The sequence below is a fragment of the Heterodontus francisci genome, chromosome 3 (genome assembly GCF_036365525.1).
Source record: "Heterodontus francisci isolate sHetFra1 chromosome 3, sHetFra1.hap1, whole genome shotgun sequence".
Classification (NCBI taxonomy): Eukaryota; Metazoa; Chordata; class Chondrichthyes; order Heterodontiformes; family Heterodontidae; genus Heterodontus; species Heterodontus francisci.
Window position 1 is genome coordinate 61,373,232 of NC_090373.1, and position 20,619 is coordinate 61,393,850.

At 43.1% G+C, this 20,619-nt stretch overlaps 1 protein-coding gene across 4 annotated transcripts in view; it reads right to left on the reverse strand.

Annotated features, from left to right (window-relative positions):
* Positions 1-20,619, reverse strand: part of rock2a (rho-associated, coiled-coil containing protein kinase 2a) — a 332,194-nt gene that overhangs the window by 32,342 nt on the left and 279,233 nt on the right. For all 4 annotated transcript variants that reach the window (XM_068022672.1, XM_068022681.1, XM_068022689.1 and 1 more), the window contains 2 exons: positions 16,608-16,767; positions 13,353-13,423 (listed from right to left, as the gene is read on the reverse strand). In XM_068022672.1, coding sequence (XP_067878773.1) covers positions 13,353-13,423; positions 16,608-16,767 — 231 coding nt within the window. The remainder of the gene's footprint in view (positions 1-13,352; positions 13,424-16,607; positions 16,768-20,619) is intronic.

The window sequence follows — 20,619 nt, forward strand, 5'->3', positions numbered from 1 at the left end:
CAATGATCACAGTGGCGCAGTAGGGCAGCACAGTGGCGCAGTGGTTAGCACCGCAGCCTCACAGCTCCAGCGACCCGGGTTCAATTCTGGGTACTGTCTGTGTGGAGTTTGCAAGTTCTCCCTGTGTCTGCTTGGGTTTCCTCCGGGTGCTCTGGTTTCCTCCCACATGCCAAAGACTTGCTGGTTGATAGGTAAATTGGCCATTATAAATTGCCACTAGTATAGGTAGGTGGTAGGGAAATATAGGAACAGGTGGGGATGTGGTAGGAATATAGAATTAGTGGAGGATTAGTGTAAATGGGTGGTTGATGGTCGGCACAGACTCAGTGGGCCGAAGGGCCTGTTTCAGTGCTGTATCTCTAAACTAAACTAGACCATATCTCCATCATAAGGTCAGAAGTGGGGATATTCGCTGATGATTGTGCAGTGTTCAGTAACATTTGTGACCCCTCAGATGCTGAAGCAGCCTGTGCCTGCATGCAGCAAGACCTGGACAACATTCACGCTTGCGCTAAGTGGCAAGTAACATGCGTGTCATACAATTGCCAGGCAATGACGATCTCTTCCTGACGTTCAACAGCACTATCATCGGTGCATTCGAGATGGTGCACAGGTTTTGGGGAGTCAGGGTGTGAGTTACTCGCCGCAGGATTCTGAGTCTCTGATCTGCTCTTTAAGCCATGGTATTTATATGGCTACTCCAGTTCAGTTTCTGGTCAATGGTAGCCCCAGGATGTTGATAGTGGGGGATTCAGCAATGGTAATGCCACTGAACATCAAAGGGAGATGGTTAGATTCTCTCGTTTGAGATAGTCATTGCCTGGCACTTGTGTGGTGTGAATGTTACTTGCCACTTATCAGCCGAAGCCTGGATATTGTTCAGGTCTTGCTGCACTTCTACACAGACTGCTTCATTATCTGAGGAGTCGCGAATGGTGATGAACATTGTGCAATCATCAGCGAGCATCCTCACTTCTGACCTTATGATTGAAGGAAGGTCATTGATGAAACAGCTGAAGATGGTTGGGCCCAGGACAGTACCCTGAGGAACTCCTGGAGCTGAGATGATGGATCTACAACAACCACAACCATCTTCCTTTGCACTAGGTATGACTTCAACCATTGGAGAGTTTTCCCCCAATTCTCACTGACTCCAGTTTTGCTAGGGCTCCTTGATGCCATACTCGGTCAAATGCTGCCTTGATGTCAAGGGCAGTCACTCTCACCTCACCTCTTGAGTTCAGCACTTTTGTCCATGTTTGGACCAAGGCAGTAACGAGGTCAGGAGCTGAATGCTCATGGCGGAACCCAAACTGAGCGTCACTGTGGGACAGGACATACCCGGGGATGATGATGGTCATGTCAGGGACATTGTCTGCAAGGTATGATTCCATGAGTATGACTATGTCAGGCTGCTGTTTGCCTAGTTTGTGGGACAGCTCTCTCAACTTTCGCACAATCGCCCAAATGTTAGTAAGGAGGACTTTGCAGGGTCAACAGGGCTGGGTTTGCCATTGTCATCTCCGGTGCCTAGGTCGATGCTGGGTGGTCCGTCCGGTTTCATTCCTTATAGACTTTGTAGCAGTTTGATACAACTGAGTGGCTTGCTAGGCCAGTTCAGAGGGCATGTAAGAGTCAATCGACAGTGATCTCATGGCCATATTAGACAAGCTTTTAATTCCAGATTTATTAATTGGATTCAAATTCCACTTTTTGCCATGATGGGATTCAAGCCCATGTCCCAGAGCAATATCTTGGGTCTTTGGGTTACCGGTTCAGTGACAATACCACCGCGCCACCGCCTCCAGTACCTACACCACATGGACTGCAGGGGTTCAAGAAGATGGCTCACCAGCACCTTCTCAAGGACAGGTAGGGATGGGCAACACATACTGACCTTGCCAGTGACACTCTCATCCCTTTGGCTCTGACAGCGGCAGCCCGCCTCCACAAAGCTGGCAGCTTCTCGATATAGTGGAAGATGGGGAAGCACTCCGCTGTCGAAAAAATGCCAACAGCCTCGTAAAATGGCCCTTCATAGGGCTTTTAATTATGCAAATAAGCTGCTCACCACTATGGAACGGGAAGCCAATCCACCATTAGATGTGAATATAGGACGTATGATCAGTAAATTCGCAGATGACACAAAAATTAGTGGTGTCACAAATAGTGGGGAGGAAATCCTTAGATTACAGGACGCTATAGATGGGCTGGTAAGATGAGCAGAGCATTGGCAAATGGAATTTAATCCTGAGAAGTGTGAGGTGATGCATTTTGGGAGGACTAACAAGGCAAGGGAATATTAAATAGGTGGTAGGACCCGAGGAAGTACAGAGGGTCAGAGGGACCTTGGTGTACTTGTTCATAGATCACAGAAGGCAGAGCACAGGTAGATAAGGTGGTTAGGAAGGAATATGGGTTACTTGCCTTTATTAGCCGAGGCATAGAATACAAGAACAGGGAGGTTATGATGAAGCTGCATAAAATGCTGGTTAGGCCACAGCTGGAGTACTGTATACAGTTCTGGTCACCACACTATAGGAAGGATGTGATTGCACTGGAGAGGGTGCAGAGGAGATTCACCAGGATGTTGCCTGGGCTGCAGCATTTCAGCTATGAAGAGAGACTGGATAGGCTAGGGTTGTTTTCCTTACAGCAGAGAAGGCTAAGGCGTGACCTGATTGAGGTATACAAAATTATGAGGGGCATAGATAGGGAAAAATTCTCTTCCTATCTACCCTAAGTGGAGGTGTCAATAACCTGGGGGCATAGATTTAAGGTAAGGGGTGGGAGGTTTAGAGGGGATTTGAGGAAAACAATTTTCACCCAGAAGGTGGTTGGAATCTGGAACACACTGCCTGAAGGATTGATGGAGGCAGGAACCCTCACAACATTTAAGAAGTATTTAGATGAGCACTTGAAACACCATAGCATACAAGGCTACGGGACAAGTGCTGGAAAATGCGATTAGAATATAAGTGCTTGATGGTCGGTAGGGCCGAAGGGCCTGTTTCTATGCTGTATAACTCTATGACACTTTGCAGGCTGCCGCTTGGAAACTTCCCGGGTAATGAGACGGCAACGGGAAGCCATCCCGACGTGGCTCCCTGCTATTTTACCAGCCTGCCCTCTGTGCCTCTGCTCCCGCTACCCAGAGGCCAGTAAATATGCAGTCAGTTAAGTCTGTTTCTCTCTCCACAGATGCTGCTAGACCTGCTGAGTATTTCCAGCAATTTATGGTTAGAATGAAATAGCAGTGCAGGTGCTGTGCCACAACTGCAGCATATGGCAGTTTGTGGAGAGCATTATGATCGCAGACAGCCACGTCTGAAGTGTCTGCATCTTGAGGAACTTCAGCTCAGGGTTGTTGAGCTGGAGTCTGAGGTGCAGTCATTGCGGGGCATCAGGGAGGGGGAAGACTTACCTTGACACTTCAACCCAGGAGGCAATCATACCTATTGGGTTAGGAACTGGTACAGGTCTGGTTAGTAGTCATGGACAGGAGGGTGTGACTATAAGTCAGGCAGGTAACAATATCCCAGGTACAGTACTGGAGGAGCCTTGGCGAGGTTTGCTGCCAGTGTCAACGAGGGAAAGGTCTGCAAGGAGGATGAGCAAATGAACTATGGCGCCATGGTACAGGAGTTCATTCAAGTGGGGGGAGTGAAAAGGAATGTGGTGGTGATAGGGGACAGTATAGTCAAGGGCATAGATACTGTTCTCTGCAGCCATGACCAGGAGTATTGAAGGTTGCGTTGCCCGCCTAGTGCCTGGGATAAAGACATCTCCTCGCAGTTGGAAATGAACATTGAATGGAATGGAAGGATCGAGTTGTCGTGGTCCATGTAGGAACCAACGACATAGGTAGAACAAGGAAAAAAGTTCTGCTGATGGAGTTAGAGGAGCTCAGGTCGAAATTAAAATGCAGAACCTCAAAGGTAATAATCTCTGGATTATTGAGCCATGTGGAAATTGGCATAGGGTCAAATAGATCAGGAGTTGAATGCTTGGCTCAAAGTGTGTGTGGGAATGAGGGGTTGCCATTCATGGACTCCTGTCACCAGTACTGTGGAAAGAAAGCGCTGTTCCATTGGGACGGGCTCCACTTAAACCAGGCTGGGACAAGTCTCCTGGCGAATCGTATAACTGGAACTAAAAAAAGGTTGCAGGGAAGGGGTGGGGGGGGGGCATTCAAGAGAGGAGAAATTTATTAATCTGAGAAAAGTCAAAGCCACAGAGCAGTGTAGTATTTGGCTAAAGATAAGCAGAGTATGACAGGAAGCGACAAAACGTTGTACAGTAACGGTGCATCAGTGACTAAGATCAAATAAAGGAAAAATGTTTAAAAGATAAATTAAAGATGCTTTATCTGAATGCACGAAACATTCCCAACAAGGTAGACTCATTAATGGCACAAAGAGAGATGTAGATTCTTACAAACCAGGGAAGTAGAGGCTGGGGGTGCTGGAGGAAAGTTTTGACTGTGGGCAAGGTGAAGAAGGGAAGCTGCAAAGGCAGCTGAATGGATGGTCTCAATCTTAATGTCAAAGAAGTCCATAAGTCTCTTTCATTAAGGAGAGGATGGAGGGGAAGGAGAACAGATTAAGAACACAAGAGGTAGGAACAGGAGTAGGCCATACGGTTCCTCTAGCATGCTCTGCCATTCAGTAAGATCATGGCTGATCCTTGACCCCAGCTCCACTTTCCTACCCAATCCCCATATACCTCGGTTCCCTGACAGTCCAAGAATTTAACAAAGCCTTGAATATCACAGAATCGTTACAGTGCACAAGGCGGCCATTTGGCCCATCGCGTCCGCACCGGCTCTCCAAAAGAGCAATTCCCTCAGTTCCATTCCCCTGCCTTCTACCCATAACCCTGCACATTCTTCCTTTTCATATAACTGTCTAATTCCCTTTAGAATGCTTCAATTGAACCTGCCTCCACACGTTCTCAGGCAGTGCATTCCAGGCCTTAACCACTCGCTGCGTGAAAATGTTTTTCCTCATGTCACTTTTGCTTCTCTTACCAAATACTTTAAATCTGTGCCCTCTCATTCTTGATCCTTTCACAAGTGGGAAGTTTCTCTCTATCTACTCTGTCGATACCCTTCATGATTTTGAATACTTCTATCAAATCACCTCTCAGCTATCTCTTCTCCAAGGAAAACAGTCCTAACTTCTCCAATCAATCTTCATAACTGAAATTCCTCATTCCTGGAACCATTCACGAGAATCTTTTCTGTACTCTCTCCAATGCCCTCACGTCTTTGCTAAAGTGCGGCACCCAGAATTGGATGCAATACTCCAGCTGAGGCTGAACAAGTACAAGTCTTGTACAAGTTCAGTGTAACTTCCTTGCTCTTGTACTCTATGCCCCTATTAATAAAGCCCAGGACGCTGTATGCTTTATTGACCACTCTTGCAACTTGTCCTGCCACCTTCAATGACTTATGCACATATATACTTAGGTCCTTCTGCTCCTGCACCCCCTTTAGAATTTGATGCAGTGCTCAACAGAATTTAGAATATACTCAATGACTGAGCATCCATAGCCCTCTGGGGTTGTGAATTCCAATGATTCACAATGCTCAGCGAAGAAATTTCTCCAGCTCAGTCCTAAATGGCCGACCCCTTACCCTGAGACTATGATCCCTAGTTCTAGACTCTCCAGCCAGGGAAAACAGGCTCTCAGCTTCTAGCCCGTCAAGTCCTCTCAGTATCTTATATATTTTGATGCTGTAACATATGGGGCCTTTAATAAATGATACTTCTCACAATATTATAGAATTCTTATATAATAAATAGGCACAGTATGAGGCCTTTCTTCACAAGATGAGGCCACTCACAGAAAAGCTGTTTCCTCTCTCTCTGCGATAAACACAATCAATCCCGAGCAGTCAGGGACCAAGACAGAGATAAAGGCTACAAAAATAGACTTTACAGACACTCCTGAATTGATACAGGGAGTCTTCTAGTGCCTTGTGTATCCTCTTATCTGTAGAAGAGTCTAGCGAAAGCTAACAAATGGCCCCAGTATGAGGTAAACTGAAAGAGGTTAACTCGAGCTAAAGTGATGGACAAGGGAGAGGTGACCACCCCTGACACCTCGGGTACCTGTCATTGGTTAGAAGGGTTCAAACAAGTAATTGACATAGGATGAACTACCAGCCCTCCAAAATCAGGGACTGGATTTTCATTGCGACTGCACCGGCGTGGATGCCATTTTGAAAGGGCTTTGAGCCCTACATTACAATTTAAATTTTTTAAGAGATATTGAAATAAAATTTATTAAAAAATTAAATGTTTTTAGCCCCTCTCCCAGCCCCCCAATTCTCCCCCCACCCAAAATACTTACTTTGTGTACTCAACCTTCCCTCCCCAAAGTTCATAAACTTTTAACTTCACCCCTTCCCACCACCCCCTGCAGCAATCAGATGAGTTTGACCCCGCTCCCCCGCCATCCCGTACTGAAATATTTAGCTGCTTTCCCACCAACCCCCCCCCACCCCAGTGTCCCGCATCGGATCTCCGAACGGGTAACCGAAGGCGCAGGAGTGTTGACCACTAGTAGCAATATCCCTGTGGAACGGATGGCAGGAGCGGGTAAGTACTTAATTCATTTATTTTAATAAATTAACATATTTACATTTGGCTCCCCTTGCCAAGCGGTAGGGGGGCCACCACGAGGCCTCGCCACTGCTGCCAATATCGGGCCGGGCCTTCCTGGAGGAATTTTCTGCCACCCCCGCCATGACCCTCAATGTTCACCTTCATCTATCTGTTGGCTCTCTGGGATTGGTAAATTGTTCTCACCTGTCACGTTCGTATGCTTTTCTGTCTATTTAACCTATACATTATATTTAAGATGTTGCTTCTTAATAAACTACTTTAAAAATCACATTACGAGTTCTCAACTGCCTATTTTGGGTAATCTGCGACTCCTGAACCTACATCTTACAATGCGATGACCTTTTATTTCTCTAAACTCCAGACAGTATAGGCCTATTTTGCTTCATCTCTCCTCATAAAACAACACTGCACCTCCTCTAAGGTATGTATATCCTTCCTTTGGCACAGAGATCAAAACTGTGTACAGTTCTCCAGGTGTGGCCTCGCCAAAGCCCTGTACAATTACTTACTCTTGTACTCCAACCCCCTTGTAATAAAGGCCAACATACCATTTACCTTTCATGTTAACTTGGTGCGTTTCATGTACCAGGACACCCAAATCTCTCTGAACAACATTTAATAGTTTCTCACCAGTTTTCCTATTCTTGAATAACCTCATATTTCCCCATATTGTGCTCCATCTGACACCTCCTTGCCCACACTCTTAACCTGTCTATATCCCTTTGCAGACTCTGTGTCCTCCACATAGTTTACTTTCCCACCTAGCCTTGTAACGTCAGCAAACTTGGTGCATTACACTCTGTCCCTTCATGTCATTAATATAGATTGTAGATAGCTGAGGACCCAGCACTGATCTTTGTGGCAGCCCATTAACAGCCAGCCAACTAGAAAATGACCTGTTTATCCTACTATCTGTTTTCTGTCCTTTAACCAATCCTCTATCCACATAATATTATCCCCAAATAAATGAGTCTTTATCTTGTGTAACCTTTCATGTGCCACCTATCGAATGTCTTTTAAAAATCCAAACATACAACATTCACTGGTTCCTTTATCTAACCTGCTAGTTGTGTCCTCAAAAAAAAAGATTTGTCAAATGCAATTTCCTTTTCATAAAACCATGCTGACTCTGCCTAATCAAATTGTGATTTTCCAAGTGCCCTGTTACCACTTCCTTAATAATGGAGTCCAGCATTTTCCCAATGACTGCTATAAGGCCAACTGGGCTTCATTTTCCAGTTTTCTCCCTCCCTCCTTTCTTGAATAGGTGTTATATTTGATATCTTGCAATCTACTGGGACTTGTTCTAGAATCTAGGGAACTTTGGAAGATCACGACCAGTGCATCCACTTCCTTGCAGTCACTTCTATTCAAATCCTAGGATATAGGCCATCAGGTCCAGGGGATTTGTCGGCTTTAAGTCCCATTAATTGCTCCAGTACTTAATTTTCCTTACTGATATCAATAACTTCAAGTTCTTCATTCTCATTAGATCCTTAATTCTTCACTATTTTCTGGTATATATTTGTACCTCTACTATGAAGACAGACACAAAATATTTAACATCTCTTCCATTTCCTTATTCCACATTGTAATTTCTCCTGTTGCAGCCTCTCAGGGACTCACGTTTGCTTTTGTTACTTTCTTTTTACATACTTGTAGAAGCTCTTACAATCGGTTTTATATTTCTTGCTAGTTAGCTCTCATCCTATTTTCTCCCCCTATCAATTTTTTGGTCATCCTTTGCTGGTTTCTAAAACACACTCGATCCTCAGGTTCTTTATTCTTCTTGACAATATTATAAGCCTCTTTTAATCTAATACTATTCTTAACTTTTGCAGTCACCCATGGAGTTTTTATTTCTCAAAGGCATGTATAGACGCTGAGAATTGTGAAATACTTCTTTAAATCTTTGTGATTATTTATCTGGTCATAACCTTTTAATCTAATTTCCCAATCTACCTCAGACAACCCACTCCTCCTATCTAATACCATATTTAGGTTTAATATTCTAGTTTCAGGCTTATGTACGTAACTCTCAAACTCAATGAGAAATTCTCTCTCTTCCCCAGAGGATCCCTTAGTACGAAATTATTAATTAACCCTGTTTCATTACACAAGACGAGATCACGTTGGTTCCATGATGTATTGTTCGAGGAAACTGTCTTGAATTCATTCCATGAACTCGTCGTCCAAACTACTTTTGCCAATTTGATTTGTCCAGTCCATAAGATGATTGAAGTCCCCCATGATTATTGCATTGCCTTTATTACAAGCCCTCCTTAGTTCATGATTAATACTCTGGCCAACAGTACAGCTACTGCTAGAGGGCCTTTAAACTACACCAACCAGTGTTTTCTAGCCCTTGTTATTTCTTATGACCACTCATACCAATTCTACTTACTGTTTTTCTGAGCCAAAGATTCTTCCTCACCACTGTCCTTATGTCATCCTTTTATCAGAGCTACCACCTCCCACCACTGCCCCTCACCCCACACCACCACTTCCAACCTCTTTTCCATTTTGTCTGCCCTTTTGCAATGTAAAGTACCCTGGAATATTTAGTTCCTGACCTTTGTCACCATGCACCCATGTTTCTGTAATAGCTATTAATTAGTATATCTTGTTACAAATGCTTTGTGCAGTCAGATAACTGACCTTTAATTTTAATATTTTAGTTGGTGACAGTTGGCATCAGTCTTGCCTTTGAGTCAGAAGATTGTGGGTTCAAGTAGGTTCACTCCAGGACCTTAGCACAAAAATCTAGGCTAACACTTTGGTGCAGTACTGAGGGATTGCTGCACTGTTAGAGGTGCCATCTTTTGGATGAAATGTTAAACCGAGGCCCTGTCTTCCTTCTCAAGTGAATGTAAAAGATCCCATAACACTACTTCTGAAGAAGAGCAGAGAAGCTATCCCTGGTATACTGGCCAATTTTTATCCATCAACAGATTACTGGTCATCATCACATTGCTGTCTGTGGGAGCTTGCTGTGGACAAATTGGCTGCCACATTTCCTACATAACAGTGACTACACTTCAAAAAGTGCTTCATTGTCTGTAAAGTACTTTGGGATGTCCTGAAATTGTAAATATAAATGCACTATTACCATTCAACTCTTTGTCCCTTCCTATCACACTCTGCCAAATCACTACATTGCTCTATGGCATTGCCCTTTCTCCTTAGATTTATTAATTTCCCCTCACCTGAATGTACATGCATCCCTTTTTTTCAATTTAAAGCCCTACTTACAGCCCTAGTTCAATTTGTAAGGACACTAGTCCCAGCCCAGTTCAAGTGGAGCCCCTCCCAAAAGAACAGCTCCCTCATTCTCCAGTACTGGTGTGAGTGTCCCTGTCTCCCATACCACTCAGCCATGTACTCAACTCTCTGATCTGTTTGGCCCCTATGCCAATTTCCACATGGCTCAGGAATCCCAGAGATCCTTTTAGATTTGGTTTATTAATTTGTACTCTAACTCCTCAACCTCCCTCAACAGAATCTCATTCCTCATTCTATCTACATTATTGGTTTCTACATGGACTACGGCAACTGGATCCTCTCCCTCCCACTCCAAGTTCTTCTCCAGCCATGAGAACATGTCCTTAACACGGGCATCAGCAAGCAACAAAACCTTTGGAACTTGGCAGTATCTAACCCCTGACCACTACCACATTCTCTTCCATTTCCCCACTTGAACAGCCTCCTGTACCATGGTGTCGCAGTCAATTTACTCATCTACCCTGCAGACTCTGCCCTTATCCGTCCAGGCAGTAAGAACCTTGCACTAGCTGGATAAGGGCTGAGACTCCTCCAGCACGGCACCTGGGATCCCCTTACCTGCCAGACCCTCCTGCTCATGACCACTAACCAGTACCTAACCTAAGTAGTATGATTGCCCCCTGGATCAAAATGTTCAGGTAACTCTGCCCCTCCCTGATGTCCTGCAATGTCTGCACTTCAGACTTGAGGCCAACTCTGAGCTGAAATTCCTTGAGATGCAGTCGCTTAATGCATATGTGGTTGTGCAGGATCGCAATTCTTGCCACAAACTCCCACATGTTGCAGTTGTGGCATACCGCCTGCACTGATGTCCCAATCTAACCTTGTGTTATTCATTTATTTAATTAAAGTTTTGAAATATGTAATAAACTTAGTTTATACTTTTTTACCCTGAGGCACAGTGTGGCTTTCAAGCAGAGAGGTCCACCACTGACATGCTGTTCTCCCTTCGTCAGCTACAGGAGAAATGCCGCGAACAACAGACGCCCCTCTACGTTGCTTTCATCGATCTAACCAAAGCCTGTGACCTCGTCAGGAGACATGGTCTCTTCAGACTACTAGCAAAGATCGGATGTCCACCAAAGCTACTAAGTATCATCACCTCATTCCATGACAATATGAAAGGCACAATTCAGCATAGCAGCGCTTCATCAGACCCCTTTCCTATACTGAGTGGTACGAAACAGGGTTGTGTTCTTGCACCTACACTGTTTGGGATCTTCTTCTCCCTGCTGCTCTCACATGCGTTCAAGTCTTCAGAAAAAGGAATTTTCCTCCACACAAGATCAGATGGCAGGTTGTTCAACCTTGCCCGTCTAAGAGCAAAGACCAAAGTATGGAAGGTCCTCATCAGGGAACTCCTCTTTGCTGACGATGCTGCTTTAACATCGCACGCAGAAGAGTGCCTGTGGAAACTCATCGACAGGATTGCGGCCGCCTGCAACGATTTTGGCCTAACCATCAGCCTCAAGAAAACGAACATCATGGGACAGGACGTCAGAAATGCTCCATCCATCAATATCGGCGACCAGGCTCCAGAAGTGGTTCAAGAGTTCACCTACCTAGGCTCAACTATCACCAGTAACCTGTCTCTCGATGCAGAAATCAACAAGCGCATGGGAAAGGCGTCCAGACTGGCCAAGACAGTGTGGGAAAGTGGCGCACGGACACAGAACACAAAAGTCCGAGTGTATCAAGCCTGTGTCCTCAGTACCTTGCTCTATGGCAGCGAGGCTTGGACAACGTATGCCAGCCAAGAGCGATGTCTCAATTCATTCCATCTTCGCTGACTCTGGAGAATACTTGGCATCAGGTGGCAGGAGCGTATCTCCAACACAGAAGTCCTCGAGGCGGCCAACATCCCCAGCATATACACCCTACTGAGCCAGCGGCGCTTGAGATGGCTTGGCCATGTGAGCCGCATGGAAGATGGCAGGATCCCCAAGGACGCATTGTACAACAAGCTCGTCACTGATATCAGACCCACCGGCCGTCCATGTCTCCGCTTTGAAGACGTCTGCAAACGCGACATGAAGTCCTGTGACATTGATCACAAGTCGTGGGAGTCAGTTGCCAGTGATTGCCAGAGCTGGCAGTCAGCCATAAAGGCGGGGCTAAAGTGTGGCGTGTCGAAGAGACTTAGCAGTTGGCAGGAAAAAAGACAGAAGCGCAAGGGGAGAGCCAACTATTGAACAGCCCCGACAACCAATTTTATCTGCAGCAACTGTGGAAGAGTCTGTCACTCTAGAATTGGCCTTTATAGCCACTCCAGGCGCTGCTCCACAAACCACTGTCCGCCTCCAGGCGCTTACCCATTGTCTCTCGAGACAAGGAGGCCAAAGAAGAAGATACTTTTTTAACTAAGCATTTGATTTAGTTTAAGTTATAGACAGATTAAATTAAATATTTACCTGTAAGGCAAACCACAATTGGACTGAAGACGAAAAGCGGCACCTCCTGCCTATCCCCACTCCTAATTCGTATGTTTGTATGTATGTTCTATGTCCTTCCCCCTTTGCACCGAATTCCCAACATTCACACTTTATTTGTGCATCAGCAGACTTTCTTTTGTACACCTTTTCAAGCCACACCCAAGTTGCAAGGCTCATTCAGTCTCCTGCTCACAGGAATTAGCACCTATTCAGGCAAGTCACTTATAGTTGTTTGATTGTTAACTGCCACTAATGGGCAGTTTCTGTTAAGTGTTGACTAACCTGCAGTTTCTTTTACAGTTTCTAAAGTTTTAAGATAAACTCAAACAGTAAAACTAAATTTCAGCTCCACTCACACCAAATTCCCAACTTTTACTTTCTGTTTATGAAGCACTTTGTTTATGACTACTCTGTGTGACCACTTGCACAGGAGATGGTTGGTAAGTGGAAAAACAAAATTGGGGATTATTTTTGCTCTCCAGGATGATCTTGAAATAGTGAGAAGCTTTGACAGGGCAGACTGAGGCCTGATAACACTTGATGTGGTCCAGCCAGATTTCGTCATGGTTGGCTGGATGTATTCAAGTCCATATGCTTTGGACTTGAGGGAGCAATGTTGAGGACGAGTAGTTGTGCTACAGAAATTTTACAAACTAAAATGACCAAGATCTTCATTTACATTAAAAAACATATCTAAAGATTTTTCTTCCTCGGTTATTATTTTTATATTAATATTTTTGATGTCTGCAAATCAGCCAAATTGTCTAAGTAAAATTTAGCAGGTGAGGCCATTCATCAAAACATCCAAAGCTATATGCAGTTATATTATTCATCCATTCTGCTAACTATCTTTGACTGTGAGCCATAAAATACATATTACTGACTGTCCCACTGAACCCACAGAGAACGACCGAAAAATAAATTTCAAATAACACACTTGATCAAGCTGATGACTGTTAATCCAGGTAATCGCTAAAAGGGAACTGCTTTGGAAGGAAAAATATACCTGTTTTCGCCACAGGAATTTCTTTGTGTTGTTTCTCATGGGCAAGGAAAGCCAACCTTCCAATCTGGATTCTAAAAAAATGGAAATGCAATTTAAAGAAAAATACACTGACAGTTGATCAAAAATTCTGTGCATCCAAATGGAGTGGTATCTGTACTTTGTTCCCTGGTAGTTTTGACAACTAGTACAATATTTTGTAAGTTTTCGGAATATAAAAATGGAAGTCAGCTAATCACTTTTTACTTCAATGTCCAGTTATCACAATTTGTAATCCAGGTTATTGACAAAAAGCCTTGAAAATTACCAGACAGGAAGCACATCTTCATACTTCACAAGAGCATCAATTTGTGTGTCTGTCTTAAACTGAAGAAATTTAGAAACAAAACTTGAACATTCCATTTTGTCTTCAATTCTCATTTGAAACTTTTTGCTCACCATTTATTACTACAAAACTCAATGCACTCAAAGTGTCACAGTAATACCCAAAACTTCAAATAAAATAATTAAAATTTGACAAGTCCAGAAAATTCTTAAACTGAAACTTGTCAAATTATTGAATCGCTTTAATATTAACTTGTTTAAACAAAATAAAACATGCTTGATTCTAGAATCTGCATTGTAAGGCAGATAAAAGCCACATAATTAAACACAAGAGGTGAGGGTGATCAGCCATGCCAAGAATTTAATTAAATTAATTTAATGTAATTAATTTAATTTAATTCACACTTTCACTGGCTCTTTTGGATGAATGTATTGATTAAAATGAAGTTCATACAAGTACGTCAATGCCAGCAAAAAAGATTGAGATATAGCTTATATAAAGGTTAATTTTTCTTTCCTTTCTTCTGTGTCCTCCTGCATGCTGTTATACTCTGCTTCAAACAACATTTTGGCATCTCAACCTTTGTGTTTATGAAGACTGTTAGACAAACTCTAATAATAATTGAGTTTTTAAAAAAGCAAATGGTGCTCAAGTCACATGCAGTACGTCACCTGTGGAATCAGGTTCAAGTTCAGGCTCAGAGCCAGGATCAGATTGCGTGCGTACAAAGGACTCTGTGTCTTCGTCTGAGTCAGACTCAGAATCAGAATCACGGAGATGAGAATAAGAGGGCTTAGTGGCAAGGGTGACAGAGGTGGAAGAACGTTTGTAGCTAAAAGACATGGACTCCGTAGTGTGGGACTGAGTAATACGAACTGGGAAAACCAAGGCAACAAACAAGTAGAAAAGTAAAGATTTTTATTTTTCATAGCTTAAGTTAGTGTAGAAAAGGATTAGAAAGTGAAAAACTAAACTGAACAGAAATAATCAGGTAGCAAAAGGAAGAGCAAAACAAAGTTGACTACAATTTTTTTTTGAAGTTTGTAGAATATGTTTTTATAGCTGGATAAAACACAGCTATATTTTATATATTGCAACACAAAAATAACTGTTTTGAAAGCACTTTAATAATTGCTCAGCTCTTCAAAAAAAATACTGAATTTCTACACCCGTTGAGGTAAGAATGGAACACATTTTATTTTGCTACCTAACTAGTCTGTGTAATCATGGCCACTAGAAACTGGCTCTAGACTGTCTAAACACATTTTGCTTTGGGCTCTTGGAGTACTATTTAAGATGTCTACTCTGTTCTTCCAAACTTGAATTGTTGCATACTTTATGTATTTAGTCCCAATCTCACAATGATTTCTAATTTGAGCAACAGTGAAAAGGTGCTGTTTGTCGAAAATCTTTGCAGTTGTTTAATTCTGGATACCATTTTTGTTTAGTTTCACAACTACTTTTCTTATGCTCCCTACTGCAGAAAGCAATAGCTTTCATTTTGAGCAAGAAGGGCAAACCAGTATAGATCAGGTGGCCCCAAAACTTTCATTGCCTCTTCATAATCTATAGGAGACTTCTGATGTTGTAAGGCACATCAGGCCATTTCACCCCGTTTCCCAAAATATGAAGCACTCTAGTACTCACTAACTGATGCAGATTAAAAACTCTAACAGTGGTTTAAATAAGGGATAAGCAAGGAAATGTCATCTCCTGTCAAATGCCTACTCCTTTTATTCAGTCTGTACCATCCATCCTATTAGAAACGATACCGCAAAAATTTAATTTCCTGAGGTAAGGTTCCAAATAATGTCTGATCCTCAAAAATAAGAAAGGAAAATTCCAGAATTCCATCCCCAAAATTTCACTATTTAATCTTTGCCTGCTGCTCTGAATCTTGAACACACCTAATCCCTGAAACCCGGAATCACCAGAACTATGATGTCCCAGTCCATTGCCATCAGATAACCACTCTTGGAGACAAGATACACCATCAACTAAACAGTCCAAAATACTGTGCTTATGGACTCATATTCTGAACTGTTTATTTTTCTTATAGTATCAACACTTTCGTAGTCGAGATAATTTACAGAGAGATTAATGCTACCGTAGCAGTTAAAGCAAGAAAGGGATTAATGGACAGGCTAATAAGATCATAGGTCTTCTCCTGCCACAGTAAGTACCATACTTTAAAATAGCCCTTTACCCATTCCTACAATACCCAGTCCTATACCCACCCAGATATTTATTCTTTATCTTTGGGAGACAATTAATTGCCACATCAAATGTCTCCAACAGAGGTCGAATCTATATTTTCACTATTTTATAGGAAAGAAAAATGCCTTCAAATTTCTTTAATCTCACTGACTTTGATCCTATGCCCTCCAGTTTTGCTCCTCTCACTCAAAGGCAAATTAGCCTGATCACATCAACGTTATCCACAACTCTCAGTATTTAGTGCCTTCTGCATCACCTGAACCTATTCTCCTCCAGTGAAATGCATTCAGCTCCACAAGCCCTTCTACAAGTCCCAACACCAAGTATCAATCTTATTGCTTTTCAAATCCTCTCCAGTGTATTAACGTCCTGGCTTCTGCACTATTAGTAAGTCAGAAGATAAGCAATGTTTAATAAATTATTATGGGACAGCAAAACAGAAATTCAAAAAGTACTACCAATTTCTTGGGGCCAAAACAATACGTTATAAAAGTAACCAGAAACGAATGAGAAAAATGTAAAATAACCAAAATACATTAAATATCTTTCTTGACTATAATTTTCTTCCCAAAGAAAGTGAACATTAATTCCAATTGTTAGGCTTTCACTAAGACATTGGCTATATTTTAATAGAACAATTAGTCAAACTATGAACAGTAATTATTTCAAGTACCCAAAGATAATAAGTCTCTTTTGGGAAAAAAAAACATACTTACCAGGAAATCCATCATCTGCTTCTGCATCACCAGGCCCACTGCCAATACTAGTAGTATCAAGTCCCACCAGCAGCTGAGAACGAAGTTGTTCAATATCGCTGTCTTTGCTGTCTAGTGCCATCTGCAGCTCAATTCGCACCTGGCTTTCATCTGCAATTTGCTGTTGGAAGATCAATGTCGGACAGGTGAATTATACTTATTAATACTCGCAAATCCTTTAAAAAAAACTCAAGTACAACTGTAGAGCTATTAAAAATACCCAAATTTTCATTTCAACATTCATAAAACTTTCCAGATCATTTTTAATTGCTGTCTCATTTCTAAGAATGCCTTCTGCTCTCAATTTTGCAGGCCCTACTATTTTCATGGAAAAAAAACTGAGTTACATGCTTCAAATTGTCAAAAAAATATCAGGTTGCACACCAATGGAATTTTGGCCTTATATGGTAGTACTGCTTTGTGTGTTTATCAGTAGAATGGGCACAGAAACATAGAATTGTTCAGCACAGGAAGTTGCCATTCGGCCCAATGTGTTTCTGCTGGATCAATCCCCAAATCCAATTCCAATGCCCTGCTCTCTCCCCAGGGCTCTGTATGTGCCTCTGCTTCAAATATTTATCCAATTGACATAGAATTGCAATGTGGAAAGAGATCATTTAGCGCAAGAGGTCCATGTCGGTGTTAATTTTGCAAATGAGCTGTAGCCCTAATCCCAAGTTCCAAATCTTTTGGTCACTGAATCATAAAACTCCAAATATTCTTATTAAGTTGAGGTGTTGTTTTTAAGTTGTGAACCTGAACTCCCGAATCTCCCTGTTCTTCTACAAAGAACAAAGAAAATTACAGCACAGGAACAGGCCCTTCGGCCCTCCAAGCCTGCGCCGATCCAGATCCTCTATCTAAACATGTCGCCTATTTTCTAAGGGTCTGTATCTCGTTGCTTCCTGCCCATTCATGTATCTGTCTAGATACATCTTAAAAGACGCTATCGTGCCCGCGTCTACCACCTCCGCTGGCAACGCGTTCCAGGCACCCACCACCCTCTGCGTAAAGAACTTTCCACGCATATCCCCCCTAAACTTTTCCCCTCTCACTTTGAACTCGTGACCCTAGTAATTGAATCCCCCACTCTGGGAAAAAGCTTCTTGCTATCCACCGTCTATACCTCTCATGATTTTGTACACCTCAATCAGGTCCCCCCTCAACCTCCGTCTTTCTAATGAAAATAATCCTAATCTACTCAACCTCTCTTCATAGCTAGCGCCCTCCATACCAGGCAACATCCTGCTGAACCTCCTCTGCACCCTCTCCAAAGCATCTACATCCTTTTGGTAATGTGGCAACCAGAACTGCACGCAGTATTCCAAATGTGGCCGAACCAAAGTCCTAAACAACTGTAACATGACCTGCCAACCCTTGTACTCAATACCCCGTCTGATGAAGGAAATCATGCCGTATGCCTTCTTGACCACTCTATTGACCTGCGTTGCCACCTTCAGCGAACAATGGACCTGAACACCCAAATCTCTCTGTACATCAATTTTCCCCAGGACTTTTCCATTTAGTTTAGAGATACAGCACTGAAACAGGCCCTTCGGCCCACCGAGTCTGTGCCGACCATCAACCACCCATTTATACTAATCCTACACTAATCCCCACCTGTCCCTATATTTCCCTACCACCTACCTATACTAGGGGCAATTTATAATGGCCAATTAACCTATCAACCTGCAAGTCTTTGGCATGTGGGAGGAAACCGGAGCACCCGGAGGAAACCCACGCAGACACAGGGAGAACTTGCAAACTCCACACAGGCAGTACCCAGAATTGAACCCGAGTCGCTGGAGCTGTGAGGCTGCGGTGCTAACCACTGCGTTGCCCATAAATTTACTGTATAGTTCACTCTTGAATTGGATCTTCCGAAATGCATCACCTCACATTTGCCCTGATTTAACTCCATCTGCCATTTCTCTGCCCAACTCTCCAATCTATCTATATTCTGCTGTATTCTCTGACAGTCCCCTTCACTATCTGCTACTCCACCAATCTTAGTGTCGTCTGCAAACTTGCTAATCAGACCACCTATACTTTCCTCCAAATCATTTATGTATATCACAAACAGTGGTCCCAGCACGGATCCCTGTGGAACACCACTGGTCACACGTCTCCATTTTGAGAAACTCCCTTCCACTGCTACTCTCTGTCTCCTGTTGCCCAGCCAGTTCTTTATCCATCTAGCTAGTACACCTTGGACCCCATGCGACTTCACTTTCTCCATCAGCCTACCATGGGGAACCTTATCAAACGCCTTACTGAAGTCCATGTATATGACATCTACAGCCCTTCCCTCATCAATCAACTTTGTTACTTCCTCAAAGAATTCTATTAAGTTGGTAAGACATGACCTTCCCTGCACAAAACCATGTTGCCTGTCACTGATAAGCCCATTTTCTTCCAAATGGGAATAGATCCTATCCCTCAGTATCTTCTCCAGCAGCTTCCCTACCACTGACGTCAGGCTCACCGGTCTATAATTACCTGGATTATCCCTGCTACCCTTCTTAAACAAGGGGACAACATTAGCAATTCTCCAGTCCTCCGGGACCTCACCCGTGTTTAAGGTTGCTGCAAAGATATCTGTTAAGGCCCCAGCTATTTCCTCTCTCGCTTCCCTCAGTAACCTGGGATAGATCCCATCCGGACCTGGGGACTTGTCCACCTTAATGCCTTTTAGAATACCCAACATTTCCTCCCTCCTTATGCCGATTTGACTTAGAGTAATCAAACATCTGTCCCTAACCTCAACATCCATCATGTCCCTCTCCTCTTTCCCATCTTTCCCCAATGAACCTTATTTAAAAAGTAAACAAAAATGTACAATCTCACATTGAATCATGCAATCATTTGTGGCACAGGAGGCGGCCATTCGGCCCATCGAGTCCATGCTGGCTTTCCACGGAGCTATTCAGTCAGTCCCACACCCCCACTCGATCCCCCTAGCCCTGCAAGTCTACTCCCTTCACCTGGCTATTCAATTTCCTTTTAAAGCCATTGATTGTCTCCGCTTCCACCAGCTTTGTGGGCAGTGAATTCCAGGTCATTACCACCCACTGCGTAAAAAAGTTCTTCCTCATATTTCCCCTTGCATCTCTTGCCCAAATCCTTCAATCTGTGTCCCCTAGTCCTTGTATCATTAGTTAATGGGAACAGTTTTACCTTGTCGAACTTATCTAAGCCTGTCATATCTTGTGCACTTCTATTAAATTTCCCCTCAATCTCCTTTGTTCCAAGAACAATCCCAGTTTTTCCAACCTAACCTTGTAACTAAAATTCCCCTATCCCTGGAATCATTCTGATAAATCTCCTCTGCACCCTCTCAAGGACTCACATCCTTCCTACAGTGTGGTGGACAGAACTGGATGCAATAGTCTAGTTGGGGCCTTACCAGAGCTTTATAAAGGTTCAGCATAACTTCATTGCTTTTGTACTCAATGCCTCTGTTTATGAAACTCAAGATCCCATATGCTTTACTAACCACTCTCTCAATATGTCCTGCCACCTTCAAAGATATATGCACATGCACCCCCAGATCCCTCTGTTCCTGCACACTCTTTAGAACTATGTCATTAAGTATATATTTCCTCTCTCTATTCCTTCTGCCAAAATGCATCACCTCACACTCGTCAGTATTAAATTCCATCTACCACCTCTCTGCCCATTCTGCTAGCCTACTAGTCCTGTTGCAGGTGGTGCACATCATCCTCACTGTTTGCCATACCTCCACGTTTGGTGTCATCAGCAAATTTAGAGATTCTACTCTGTATTCCAAGATCCAAGTCATTTATATATACCAAAAGAACAGAGATCCCAACGCTGATCCTTGGGGAACACCACTGTTCACCATCCTCCAGTCTGAAAAAACAACTATTTACTCTGAGTTACTGTTTTCTGTCCATCAGCTAATGTTTTTATCCAATTGGACACTGACCCTCTTATTCCATGAGCCTCAATT